Source organism: Cololabis saira, chromosome 11 (assembly GCF_033807715.1).
Source record: "Cololabis saira isolate AMF1-May2022 chromosome 11, fColSai1.1, whole genome shotgun sequence".
In the NCBI taxonomy this organism is placed as follows: Eukaryota; Metazoa; Chordata; class Actinopteri; order Beloniformes; family Belonidae; genus Cololabis; species Cololabis saira.
The window spans coordinates 17,684,406-17,699,339 of record NC_084597.1 but is presented as its reverse complement, the minus strand read 5'-3'; the positions used below and the strand labels follow the sequence as shown (position 1 = coordinate 17,699,339).

General features: G+C 42.7%; 1 protein-coding gene across 1 annotated transcript in view; it reads left to right on the top strand.

Moving 5' to 3' along the window:
• Positions 1-14,934, top strand: part of zswim6 (zinc finger, SWIM-type containing 6) — a 72,569-nt gene that overhangs the window by 29,673 nt on the left and 27,962 nt on the right. The window contains exons 2-4 of the mRNA XM_061733859.1: positions 4,311-4,667; positions 8,945-9,093; positions 12,148-12,298. Of these exons, the coding sequence (XP_061589843.1) occupies positions 4,311-4,667; positions 8,945-9,093; positions 12,148-12,298 (657 nt within the window). The remainder of the gene's footprint in view (positions 1-4,310; positions 4,668-8,944; positions 9,094-12,147; positions 12,299-14,934) is intronic.

The following is a 14,934-nucleotide window of genomic DNA, read 5'->3' as shown; positions in this document are numbered from 1 at the left end:
TCTACCCCCAACTGACCTTTTTTGTTATGTTAATACATTTTTTAAAGTTAATAAAGGCACGGTTTGTGTTGCTTAATACAATGGGACAGTTACTTGCACACAGGGAACATGAAATCTTTTGTACATCGTGATGTACAAGAAAACCATCCAACTCTTCATCCGTGTATCTGAAGTTTCCCTAAAAGCTTCCTTTAAGCCAAGTGTTTACACAGCAAATGTAGTATGTGTGCTGAGTTTGAGACGAGCAGCACTCGTCTCATTTAAACCTCCCCCAAAGACAGATTTGTCAAGAGGTCGGATCTTTGACGCTTTTTCTTTTTTTTTTTTGTCTTTCATTTTCTTTGGCTCGGAGGACCATCTAACGATGCTGCCTGTCATCTGTCACTGTCTGGCATCGCGGCTTATCAGCCTCTCGTTTGGCCCAGCAAGCGTGTTTTTCAGTTTGAATGACGGCGCGATGCAGGAAGCATCATGCTCCTGTGATTCAGGACTAAACAAGTGACTGTTCTGTCTCAGAAGAAACAAGCTGTCATGTTCACATAGTGAAGCTGAGATAGTACAAACTAAACGTGGATGACAAACTCCTACTACCTCTATCTGTTTGGCTCTGACCAAGCCTCTGAAACCATCTGCTGTTCCGTTAACCCCTTCAGATCGTGACTGAAACGTCCATCTGCTGTCCCCCCAAACTTGACACAATACTTAGACCTCACGCCTACGCCTGGCTGCTGCCTTTTAAAATGAAAGCCGGTCCTGGGTGGCGTAACAACCTCTTCATATTATAAATCATTTGCATCAGGGTTTATTTGCCTGTCAGAAACCCAAAGATATAAGTGTAATAAGAAGTATGTTTGATCCCACGTTAGGAATGGGCGATATTTTTACCGTTCACGATATACCGTCAAAAAAATTCCTCACGATAAGAATTTGTCATCTTGCAGTAAAAACGATAAACTCCCCTTGATGACGTTTTTGTGTAAAGACTGATTTATAGTTCTGCGTTAAATCCACGCAAAAACGTACGTGAAGGAAGGAAGGAAGGAAGGAAGGAAGGAAGGAAGGAAGGAAGGAAGGAAGGAAGGAAGGAGGAAGGAAGGAAGGAAGGAAGGAAGGAAGGAAGGAAGGAAGGAAGGAAGGAAGGAAGGAAGGAAGGAAGGAAGGAAGGAAGGAAGGAAGGAAGGAAGGAAGGAAGGAGAGAGCAGGAGGAAAGAAGGAAGGAAGGGAAAAAAGAAGGAAGGAAGGAAGGAAGGAAGGAAGGAAGGAAGGAAGGAGGAAGGAAGGAAGGAAGGAAGGAAGGAGAGAGCAGGAGGAAAGAAGGAAGGAAGGGAAAAAAGAAGGAAGGAAGGAAGGAAGGAGAGAGCAGGAGGAAAGAAGGAAGGAAGGAAGGAAGGAAGGAAGGAAGGAAGGAGAGAGCGAGCAGGAGGAAAGAAGGAAGGAAGGGAAAAAAGAAGGAAGGAAGGAAGGAAGGAAGGAAGGAAGGAAGGAAGGAAGGAGAGAGCAGGAGGAAAGAAGGAAGGAAGGGAAAAAAGAAGGAAGGAAGGAAGGAAGGAGAGAGCAGGAGGAAAGAAGGAAGGAAGGGAAAAAAGAAGGAAGGAAGGAAGGAAGGAAGGAGAGAGCAGGAGGAAAGAAGGAAGGAAGGGAAAAAAGAAGGAAGGAAGGAAGGAAGGAAGGAAGGAAGGAAGGAAGGAAGGAGGAAGGAGGAAAGAAGGAAGGAAGGAAGGAAATGAGCCTGAAAGAAAGAAAGAAAGAAAGAAAGAAAGAAAGAAAGAAAGAAAGAAAGAAAGAAAGAAAGAAGAACGAAAGAACGAAAGAACGATAAATTCCCATTGATGACGTTTAGTAGTATTTAGTATCTTTTAGAGCAGTGATTTGGCTCCAAAGACTGAATGTGGTGATAGATTTATAGTTACAAAGGTGGAGTTGAATTGGTATTTCTTTAATCGTCATTTTTATCATTATCGGGATAAATGCCAGAAATTATCGTGATACATTTCTTAGTCCATACCGCCCATCCCTATCCCACGTCCACATGAAGATTGTCTGTGTCTATAAACACACGTACAGGGTTTTAGCCCTTGAAAGGGCCATAGGTTCACCGTACAATAGCGGGACTCTGCGTCCGTGGATAAACGATCCAACCAGGGCTGACGGAGGGGGAAGGTAATCACCGGAGCTGTTGTGGAAGGGAAATGAAGAACGAAATGAGCGACCACAGGTTTCTGTGTTGCCCTTTTATACATCTCTGAGCAGAGCTGAGGTGGAAACTAAAACAGAGGGCAGAATTGAGCGTAAGATGTGAATCGCAGCTTTACGGGGAAATGTTATTGTCTTAAAGCTCATCGTTCAACCTCTGTTGAAACCAACTGCTTCCACCAAACGCCTCCGAACACCACTTCCTCTGCATCGAACAGCAGACGGACGTTAACAGCAGTTCGCTTGATTTATGGCGCTTCTTCCTTACAGGGAAGAGAAAACAACGTGAATGGTTGGAGGGGTGGATTGGCAGCAGATTGTTAGTATTAAAAGTTGATACCTGCTCAAATAGTAGTGGATCATATTTAGCTCGTTCTGAGGGATTGTCCTTCTCGCGGTGATGACGGCCAATTCCTCTCACTCTCTCGTTGGCTGTTGCTTGAATGGTTTCCGATATTCAGAAAAGCTAAGATATCAGTCAGCGTTCAGAGAAAGCGAGGTGACGCGTCGATGGAGCATCTTTGGGTTACGCTGATGACCGTTTCTCAATCCCAAGTGTACCGACGATTCACATCTTGATTCGTCTGATCAAAACGCCTCACATTCGAGGACTCTAATTCCTCTTTGATTTAATAAACTCGTCATTCTCATTAAGCTGACGGCTCTTTGAATACTTTAGGTGGCTCGTTCTGTGAGTATTTCCAGCGCTGGCATAAGAATCAGAACAACTCTTGTCATTAGACACGAGAGACTGTTGTACATCAGTCTTTTCAATATGGTTCTCACATTTTTTCCTAAAGTTATATGGTGTACATTTACACAGGAGTCATAGATGAGTTTATGAGTCAAATAAGACTTGAATGTCCCGACATGTTACAAAATTGAAACTTTCCACTAGTCCATTAGAACTGACGAAGCTTCTAGGATATGAAGTGAAATGTCTTGGTAGCCTTTTATTCATTTTTTTTTATTAGATATGAAATGGCCTCAAAAGGACAAAGTCGTCTGCCCAAAACCAATAATAAGTTCACGTAAAGTATGATAGAGGACCTTGTGTAGGTCCTTGTGGTACCCCCTTAAAGGGAAAGTTCGTTTTTTTACAACCTGGACCTTATTTCTGGCATTTTTTATGGTCGTATACTCACCCAGGCAAGTTTGGTGTCATTTGGAGTCCTTCGGAAGATATTAGGGAGTTTTTTGCGAGCCGCTTCTCCATATAACGGTAGTGAACGGGGCACAGCGGGACACAGACGATGCAGAGTCTAAATAACACATGATTGCCGCGAAACTCTTCATTTATTTTATGAATCACTAGATCTGCTTCCAGGACCTGTTGTCTACATCCGGGGCTGTGTGTGTAACAAATAAATCAGTTTGTAAACAAGACCTCTGAACTCATGACGTCATCAGGCATTTTTTATTAAAAAAAGATTAAAACAGTCTTATACAATAAAGATAAATAAATAATAATGAAAACTTTCGAAAAATTAAAAACAATGAAGTCACCCACTGTATTCATAAAACAAACAAAATATAATCGCACAAAATGTTGTTTTTTTTTGTTCTGTGCGTTACCACAGCCGAAGAACAGAAAACAGGAGAGTAAGCAAAAAAAGATAATAAAATAACATGAGATAAAATACAATATTATATACAAAGGTAGCTGGTATTTATTAACAAGCATACAGAGTATGCATTATGGATGGAGGGCCTATAAAAAGGACATACATACATACACATACAGTCTCTGCCTGAAGCTGCTCAGCACACCCACGGTCTCATTTAGTGCAGGGCATTAGTCTCACACCAGCTGCAAAAATCATTGATGACCCCCCCCCTGTATTCCCTGCTCGTTCCTGTCTGATACGCATCCGATGATGGCTGAACTTTTGAAGTGGCAATGGTCCGACTTGTACCTGAAGTCTGAAGTGTACAAGCTAAACAGTAGGGGTGAGAGAACGGTGCCCTGCGGGCCCCCTGCTACAAACTAGTCAGGTGGGTCCATGGTCAATGCAGTCAGCTGCTCGTCCATTCCGGGTCCCTCCCTTTACTTATATAGTAATATATATATATATTGATGTTGATTGATTGTGAGCCATTTCTCTGTTCCTGTGCAGGATTTCACCTCAGCGGAACGATTCGGGAACCCGCCACATCTTCCGAGCCAGAGATGCTGTGCAACGTGAGCGTCAGCTTCGACCGCTGCAAAATTACGTCAGTGACGTGTAGCTGTGGCAACAAGGACATTTTCTACTGCGCTCACGTCGTGGCGCTCTCGCTGTATCGCGTGCGGAAGCCTGAGCAGGTCAAGCTGCGCTTGCCCATCTCAGAGACTCTATTCCAAATGAACAGAGATCAGCTGCAGAAATTCATTCAGTACCTGATCACGGTGCATCACACCGAGGTGTTGCCGACGGCGCAGAAGCTGGCGGATGAAATCCTGTCGCAGAACTCGGAGATCAACCAGGTCCATGGTGAGTAGAAGAGCAACAGTTACAGCCGTCGTTTGTTTTTTAAAAACCTCAACATGCATGTAGTACCGGCATGAAAGAAATGCATGCAAGAAAATGTAGATGTTAGTCTTCCTGTTTTATGCATCAGTATTTCTACTGCTCAGATACACACACTTTCAATATGTCATCAATGACATATTTTCAACGTTTTCTGCGAATGAGCTCAACATCTCAGGTTTTTCCATACATGTTTAGTCCAGATGTGAAGAAGCTTCTGACCGAAGACACTTTGACTACAACTGTTGGGAGGAGGATGGTCGTTGTTGTCCATTACGTGTTTCATCTTTCTTTGTGCAAACTCAAGATGCCCCATGACAGATGTGAGAAGTGTGACAAAAAGCAGATGCAGCAACCATAGTGACTCTACCCACCATGTTTGCTCTAAAATGTATGCACACATGCTGGTTACCAACACACACTGTTTACTTAACACTTGTGGTTCAGATTTGCAAGCCTCTTGTGTTGGAACAGCACCAACCGTCAGATATGGTCTTTCTGTAAATCCACAGTTTTCTTGGCTTTGTCAATCAAACAGTCATCCATGAAAACAAATCAATTTGCTTCACTGATGGCCTGGAAAAACAAACTACATCTGCTGAGCCACGGCTTGTATCTTTTAAACATCTACGAAACAACTCTCAAAGGCTCGAAACAAAGCAACTGGACTTCCTTTTCTTTTGCGTTTGAAGAAATCAAACTGACGATGCCTTATGGATGGAAAACAAGGAAGTCCAGTAACCTTGTTTCAAATCTTGAGAGTCACTATGATCCAGGCGACTGAGGCCCAATCCCAATTCAACTTCACTCGCCCTTCTTTTCTCCACTCGCCCTTCTTTTCTTCCCTAACCCCTAAAAAAGAAGGGGGAGATTTTAGGGCACTTGAGATCTAGGGCACTTGGCCCAGGTGCCTGTCCCATTTCTCCTACTCCCCCTCGTTTTCATCCCTAACCTGATCAGGAAGCAGGAGCCAAAAGCTGTTTTAATTTCAGCTGTAGCGCTGTTAATATGGCACTTTATTAAGTTTTAATATTTGTTCAGGCATAAAGGTAACCTTAAGATCCGCAACCGGGGCTCAGTTTATCCAAATAACGCCTGTTAAGAAATTTGACCCGATGTTTTCGGAGATGAGAAGAGCCGCCGCCCCCGGGGAGCAGCCTCAGCTCACAGCCCGAGAAGAGACGTGTCCGCCGGGTCAAGCTGCTCCGTCGCCCCGGGAGAGAAACTCTCTCCCGGGACGCAGCTCTGTTGAGAATTACGCCGGCTGAAATAAATCATTTAGGAAGATGTTGGTTTAATAGATGAAATCTAACAGTTTTAGCTACGCCTGTTAAGAAATTTGCTCCGAAATTTAGAGATTTCTGTCTGCCGGCTCCGGAGCTTGGGTCCGCGTTAAATCGACGCAGAGCCTACGGCGTAGGGTACGGCGTACGGCGCGCGTCGCCGCGTACATCGACGCCGTAGGCTCTGCGTTGGTGTAACACGGAACCATAAATCCCTTTATTCTGGCGTGATCTTCGGCAACTTTATCTGAAAGTGTGTAAATTACCCAGATAACAGCTGGATTACTTTGTGGTTTCTGAAGAATATTATATCAGAAACATCCAAAACAAATCTGACGAGTCACAGGATTATTTCTCTCTATTTCTCTGAGACGAGTCTGCCTGTTTGCCTTCGGTCGGCGAGTCAAATCGACGCAGAGCCTACGGCAAAAGCATTCTGGGAAATTTTCATACCCCCTCGCTCGCCAAGTGAGCATCTGAAATCCCTCGATCCGTAGGGGCTATTCTCAGCCCCTAGCCCTCGTTATGCCCCCTCCCCCTAGGTGAAAAGAGGAATTGGGACACCACTACCTTCACGGGAACGCGCAAAAGTTAGGGTTAGTGAAGAAAAGGAGGGCGAGGGGGAGTATTGGGACGCAGCCTAAGAGTCTCCGCCGGTGCAGATAGGACACTCAGGCCAAACACTGTAACTGACAGAAAAATAATGTTGTAGCTTTATTTATACAACATCAAATCACAAGGCACAATAGTACAGTTCAATTCGTTCCAAATGAGTCAAATTAATACGATAACAATAATTATTATTATTTCCTTACAAAGGAAACCAACACATTGAATTAAAACTTTTCTTCAATACAATCCTCCATCCTGACCAAGCACCGTGCGACTGTGGAAAGGAAAAACTGGACCAGACCCAGGAAGGACGACCATCTCCATCAACCAGTTGGAGCTTTTTTAGAGGACGGGAAAGAGAAGAGAACAACAACATATCAGGAACATCTGCTCAGAAAAAGGAACACAGGTTATTAACAACAACAATGACATAATTAATAGATTTGGAGTAGAAGAGAACAGAGTGAGGAGAAGTGCATCATGGCAGGTCTCCCAGCATTAAATGCCTATAGCTGCATAAATATTGATATTTCAGGGTACCTGAGTCATCCCTGACTATAAACTTCATCAAAAAGGAAGGATTTAAGCTTAATGTTAAAGGTAGAGAGGGTGTATGCTTCCCAAACACAAACAGGCAGCTGGTTCCAGAGGAGAGGAACCTGATTCCTGAAGATTACATTTCTACTTCTACAAACTTCCCTTTTTAAATTAGCTGCTGAAGCTCTTGATTTGTGGATCTGTGCTGCCTGGACAATAAACCATATGAGGAAGCAAAAGGCCTCGGGGCAGACCCAGGACATGCTGGAGAGGTTGTCTCTATATTCCCCAGAGGAGCTGGATGAGGTGTTTGAAAGAGAGAGGGAGGTTTGGGCTTCTCTGCTCAGACTGCTGCCCCAACAAAATGCTGGGTGTGGATGATGTGCACCTAAAACCTTTTCTTCTGAAGTTCTGGTACTTTTCAACACTGTTATGATTGGTAGTAGGGGTGGGTTAAAAACATCGATATATCGATATTTTATCGATATGCATGTGTAGGAACGATTATCGATACATAAATCCAAGTATCGATTTAAATTTTTTTTTTTTTTAAATCCTGTTTTTTCCCCCATTTTATCACCCAGTGCTCCTACCTAAGTCAGTCCTGGGCATTGCTCCATCTACCAACCCCGGGAGGCCCTGCACTGAGCTCAAGTCTCCTCCTTCCTTGAGGAGTGAGCAGGCTGCTTCTTTTCACCAGGCAGGGTGGGGCTTCTCTGGCCGGACGTGGCGCGTTGAAGGATCATGTTATTCCCTTATTGTAACCAGAATATCGATATCGAATCGTATCGTATCGGAAATCGTATCGTTTTGGGACCTAGTGTATCGGAATCGTATCGTATCGGGAGGTCAGTGAAGATACCCAGCTCTAATTGGTAGCCATGACAACGGGAAACAGGGCGCAGCTGACCGAGGTTTCCGTCTTCAAAGTAATAACCTAGAATAAAACCACACGGAGGAAGACGTCACCTATTATGCTGCTAGTTTTTAGCAGGTAAACCTGCGGGAACTCGTCTCAGACTCCTAACCGTCTCAACCTCAGCAGTCAGTGCAGTCGGAGTGAAGCAGGGACTGCAGTGTTTACCTATGGACATGTCACAGTGAAGGAGCGTCTCTGGACCCTGCACCGTCTAAGCTTCCATCCATGTCGTCTACTGCAGAAACGGCATGTGATGTCATCAGCTCAGTTGTTGCTTGTTTATAGAGAATACCGCTGTCTGAAGAACATTTTCTACTGGTTATACTTTTATCCTGCAGTTATTGTACTAAATCAGGTCTTAAATAGCACAGGTGTTATTGTTCATTTCACGTTTCTAACATGCAGTTTTCTTGTTTCATGAATGATTCAGTTACATTGAAAAGATTTTGTGTCTGAAGTAAAAATACAGTTTTTGTGTTTTGGATATTTCAGGCTGAATTATTTGAACTTTGGAATCCATTTTCCTGGAATCTTGAGGATTCAGTCCTCCCGGGAGAGGCATGGAGAGTTAAAAATGTTGCTTGTGCAGGCTTGTTGTTGTTGTTTTGGATTATACTATTGATTAGAGTTTAAGCTTGGCCAGCACTAATATTGATGCATTAATGCAGAAGGTGGATCAATGTGCTTGCTGATGTAAGCATATTCACGTGGAAGAGAATATCCATACAGTATTTGCATTTTTTGCTACTACGTGTCCAACACATTTTAGAGGGGAATAGTCTTCGTATTCCATCAGGTTCTTCCAGATAACTGTTAAAAGTAATTATTTGACGGCTGTACATTAAAAACATCCAAAAAGTTTCTCACAGTTTTTTTTTTCTTTGCTGCAGGAGCTCCAGATCCAACGGCAGGGGCGAGTGTGGACGACGAAAACTGTTGGCATTTGGACGAGGAGCAAGTCCAGGAACAGGTCAAGCTCTTTCTCTCCCAGGGCGGGTACCATGGCTCGGGAAAGCAGCTCAACTTACTGTTCAGCAAGGTGCAGACACTCAAACCAAGTCATGTCTCTCGTGATTTTGTCATGTCTATTTCTGTAAATGCAGCTGCAGAAACCTCCACTGGAGGGTAAATAAGGAGTACCACAAGGATCTGTGTCATTCCCATCCGCATCTCGGGAAGCTCGTTCCTTTTATACAGATGAAATGTTCCTTAAGGCAAAGAAGAAAGGAACCCATCTGTATTCAAACTGCATGTTCCTATTATATTTTTGAGTTTATGCAAACAGGCGTCAAACTAAATACCAGGTTCAAGATTGATTTACTTTTTCAGATGTATCGCACAAGTGCAGAGTAGCACATGAAAATAAGGCGCGAGTCGTGCCTTTTTCTCTGTGAAAATTCTCTCTCGTGAAATGGGTCTGGTCCCTTTTTTTCTTTTTTTTTAATGCCATTTCAGGATATCTGGTGAAACTTTGAGATGGACGATCATATTGAGGGTGTTTTGTGTCTACACAGACTTAACTATGAATGTATGTCGACTACATTACCCTGCATTAAGATTATTTTAAATTTAATCCTGTAAGGCATATATCGTTCACCTCTATGCTCAATTTAAGTTTTTCAACTATTGCGGGGACGGTAGAATTGGTGAATGTCTAGGTCAGGGGTCGGCAACTCGCGGCTCCAGAGCCGTATGCGGCTCTTTAGCGCCGCCCTAGTGGCTCCCTGGAGAATTTTTCAAAAATGTTTGACATTTTTCTTTCCTTTTTTTCTTCATTTTAATTTTTTTTCCCCTTTCTTCTTTTTCTTTTTTTTCTCTTTTTTATCTGTTTTTTCTTCATCTTTTCCCTTTTTTTCTCTTTTCTCTTTCCTTTTTTTCTCTTTTTTTCTTCCTTTTTCCTTTCCTTTTTAATCTCGACATTTCAACTTTTTTCTCGACATTTCGACTTTTTTCTCAAGATTGTACTTCAACATTAATCTCGACATTTCGACTTTTCTCTCGAAATTTTGACTTTTTTCTCAACATTTTGATTTCGCCTTTCGCCATTTTCCTTCATTCTAAGGCTTATACATACAAGACTTTTCATTTTTTGCGGCTCCAGACATATTTGTTTTTTGTGTTTTTGGTCCAATATGGCTCTTTCAACATTTTGGGTTGCCGACCCCTGGTCTAGGTGGAAGGGGGCGTGGTGCTATGATGGGGGTTCTACATTGTAATACTTATGGTCCCATCCACAGCCAGCTCCACCAGTCGCTGCAGGGCGGATATGTATGTGATGACTCGTACAGGAGGATCTAACAGCATTCAGAACTGCTACTAAACCCCTTCAATTTGTTTTTGCAACAAAAACGGTTAGTGGAACCTCTTCTCCAGGTTTGGGAGGAGGTCCTGCGGCAGCAGGAAGATTAAAGTATGTCGGGGTCTTGGTTACAAGGGCAGGATGAAGGTTGAGATCTGCAGGCAGATCAGTCTATTTTTGGCAGGTATACGGACTCTACCGGTCTGTTGTGGTGGAGTTGAGCCAAAGGGGGTCTGTGTTTACCGATCGATCTACGCTCCAACCCTAACCTGCAACCAACTAAGATCACAGATACAAGAAGCTGAAAGGAGTTTCCTCCACAGAGTGGTTGGACTTCCCTTAGAGATGGGGAGAGAGGATTTGATGCTGAGGAGATTCGCTGCTCCTGGTCTGGGAACCTGGTTAGGATGCCCCTTAGAGCATGACCAGTCAAGATCCAGGTCACGCACGAGAGAGCTCATCTCTCTGCTGGCTGGACAATCCATCGTTAGAGCTGTTTACTACAGCTGTGTATGGATGGATGGATGGATGGATGGTAGGAATGGGCGATATTTTACCATTCACGATATACCGTCAAAAAAATTCCTCACGATAAGAAATTGTCATCTCGCGTAAAAACGATAAATTCCCGTTGATGATGTTTTTGTGTAAAACTGATTTATGGTTCTGTGTTAAATCCACGCACAACGTACAGGAAGGAAGGAAGGAAGGAAGGAATGAAGGAAGGAAGGAAGGAAGGAAGGAAGGAAGGAAGGAAGGAAGGAAGGAAGGAAGGAAGGAAGGAAGGAAGGAAGGAAGGAAGGAAGGAAGGAAGGAAGGAAGGAAGGAAGGAAGGAAGGAGAGAGCAGGAGAAAAGAAGGAAGGAAGGGAAAAAAGAAGGAAGGAAGGAAGGGAAGAAGGAAGGAAGGAAGGAAGGAAGGAAGGAAGGAAGGAAGGAAGGAAGGAAGGAAGGAAGGAAGGAAGGAAGGAAGGAAGGAAGGAAGGAAGGAAGGAAGGAAGGAAAGAAAGAAAGAAAGAAAGAAAGAAAGAAAGAAAGGGGAGAAGGAAGGGAGAAAACAAGGAAAGGAGGAAGGAAGGGAAAAAAGAAGGAAGGAAGGAAGGAAGGAAGGAAGGAAGGAAGGAAGGAAGGAAGGAAGGAAGAAGGGAAGAAGGAAGGAGAGAGCAGGAGGAAAGAAGGAAGGAAGGAAGGAAGGAAGGAAGGAAGGAAGGAAGGAAGGAAGGAAGGAAGGAAGGAAGGAAGGAAGGAAGGAAGGAAGGAAGGAAGGAAGGAAGGAAGGAAGGAAAGAAAGAAAGAAAGAAAGAAAGAAAGAAAGAAAGAAAGAAAGAAAGAAAGAAAGAAAGAAAGAAAGAAAGAAAGAAAGAAAGAAAGAAAGAAAGAAAGAAAGAAAGAAAGAAAGAAAGAAAGAAAGAAGGATAAATTCCCGTTGATGACGTTTTTGTGTAACAAACATGGCGGATCTGAGAGCGAGATAGATTTATAGTTGAAAAGATGGAGTTGAATTGGTATTTTTTTTATCGTCATTTTTATCGTTATCGGGATAAATGCCAGAAATTATCGTGATACATTTTTTAGTCCATACCGCCCATCCCTAATGGATGGGTGGATGGATGGATGGATGGATGGATGGATGGATGGATGGATGGATGGATGGATAGATGGAATGGTGGACTCCTTCAACTCTATGGTTTTGTGGTATTTAAGAATAGAAAATATCTTGAACTGAATCGATTTCTTGTTCAGATCAAATGCAAGTTATATGTAAAGTTAACCCACCTCCCCTTTCGACTCCGCAGGTGAGAGAGATGCTGAAGATGAGGGACTCAAACGGCGCTCGCATGTTAACGCTGATCACAGAGCAGTTCATGGGTGACCCCAGACTGGCGCTGTGGAGGCAACAGGGGACCGCCATGACTGACAAGTATCGGCAGCTGTGGGATGAACTAGGTACAACGATGACGGCAAACACCTTACAGGTTACTACATCTGTGTTGTCAAGGAAAAACAGATGCAGTAACCTGCAACTGATGCACCCAATGAACGAATGAAATAATGTGTCTTTGTTTCTTTGTAGAAACAGGATTAGTCTTCATGCAGGGAAGAAACTTTGCATTGTTGAGGTCATTGCATAATGAAGACGTGTCCTGATTTTTATAATAAAACAATTAAAAAAAGAGAGAAATGTAGACACATATAGATGGTCAATGATCTGACAGACCAAAGTACAAGATACCTGACTCGTAATTAATCTTCGTGCATCCTTGTAGACCTTCGAGCGACATGTCTCGGATGTGATGGAGTGACAAGAAACTTTAAGGTGATACCTTAAAGTCAACAAAAGAAAAACATCCAACAAGTCTACAGCATAAAAGCTCAGTTTTAAACCATGATTTTAAAGCTCTGTTCACAGCGGTCTGCTTTAGGGGGCGGTGTCGGCCTTTTGACTCAACTCCACCCCCTTCTGTGGGGTTTGCCTCCAAGATACAGATCTGATCTGGTCTGTGATGTCACAGTTTGGAACAGCGAAATCTGAGTGACAAGTTTGTGTTCAGTCTCAGGTTTCAGTTTTTAGGTTATTTGTGATTCTTTTTCCCATAATGTCAATTGGAGGATGTCATGTAAAGTTAATTATATCAACTGCAGCTGACTGGATTGCTTTAAAATGTGGTTTATAGTTCTTATTAAAACCCCGGAATCAATAGTGACTGTTTCTCTGCCGACTCATCATCCCGTTGACACTTTTCAGTGTGAATTAGCAAATGCCTGTGTTAAACTGACACGGGCCGTCTTCACACTTGGCTCAGACTAATTGCTGGAGGCTGTTATTGATCAGGTCCGTTGGACTTTGAGCTGTATTTTCTTGTGACTCGTTAAGATGTTGAACCTGTAAATTTAAGAGCCTCCTCTGCTGCAGTTCATGTTGATTGATCTCAGCTTCCGTACTTCCTGTACCACCTTCTCGTTTGTTCTCCTCCCGTGTTGCCGTTGAGGGATCTTTCTCTGCATTTCATCACTCGCCTGATGCTGCTCTTCCCTTCTTGTCCTTCCTGCTGTCTTGACAAAGAGACAGAGGATAAAACCTCTCTCATCCTCTGCATCCCTCCTACAATCACTACTTCTTCCTCTTCTTCCTTTCTCATCTCATCTCATCTCCCTTCTTTTCATTTCGTTATGTCCATGTTCCCCCTCTTCCTTGTTTTACTCGATAATGTCGGTCTCACACTGGTCGACTAATCGATCAAAGGAGAATTAATCTGTGTGATTCCTGACACATTGAATCATTTTTGAAGCAAAAAAAACAAACTTATCTGCTCGTAGCTTCTTTGATGTGTTGATTTTCTGTTTAAAAACAAATAAAACAGACTGAATAATTCAGAGTTTAACTGTTTACAGAGCAAAACACAACGTAACAATTTAAAGCTTCTGGGAAAAAAATACTCACTAGTCTACTTCACACAACATTTCCCATAGTGCACGTCTCAGTAGAGCCAGTGACAGTCGTCACGTGGACGGTTTTCCAGTTTTTGATAAAATGGTTGCTTTTTTTTGGCATCAATCAGCGACAGGCAGACCAGTATTGGTTCGTACTATGACATTTCTGTCGTGTGTAAAGTTGACTCTATGGCCACCTGCTGACGACGCCTTGCAGCCCGGTTTACGTAATAAACTCATTACTGTCTCTATTTTTAATATCAGATGTGTATAATTAGTAAGTACTAAGTATCACCAACAACACTTCTTTCTCAGGGGGTACGCCTCCACAAGCATTTCCAGCGGTGCAGAATCTACCAAACCAATCACAGCAGGATGGAGGCGGGCTTTACATGATGACTCATAGAGAAGGATCCAAAACCAACCGGGATGGCAGCAGGATTACTAATAAGATCCTGGATAAACAGGGTTTTAGTCTTTGATTGGCTGATTTAGTATCCGCTAGGGCTGTTCGATTTTGCCCAAAAATAAAATCTCGATTTTTTTCTCTCAAAATCCGATTTTCGATTACGATTTGCCCCATTGGGCTTTAAGTGCAAACTTTGCTCTTATTAAACCAAAAATGAATGAATAAAGTGCAAAACTCTGTAAAATAAGTTGAAAAAAAGTTTTAAAAAATATAATAAAATATAAAGTTTTATCTCTGAAAAAAAAAAACCCAGCAAATCAGCACTTGCAAACATACAGTAAGTTATATTTCCAATTACCGTAAATAAAAAAAGACATTTTCTAATTAAACTAAACTGGGTCTTTGCATGCTAAATAATGATGCAACCCATGAAGGAGGTAGAGGTGTGAAATGTCAGTCATTACATTTGCTATTCACATTTGCAAGTTTTTTGCAAGGAACACGAGCCGGTCTACCAGTGGCATGTTAGTATATCACCATGGTTCCAACGCCCCCTCCTACACTAAAGAGCCTCTCTGGTGGGGCACTTGTCGCAGGTATTGAGAGGTATTTCCATCAATCATTAATATGGTATCAATCATTAATATGTGTGCAGACAAGGTAAAAAAAAAAAAAAAAAAAAAGTGAAAAATCGATTTTACGATTTTCACGTTTTAACATCGTTCTAATTACATAATCGCGA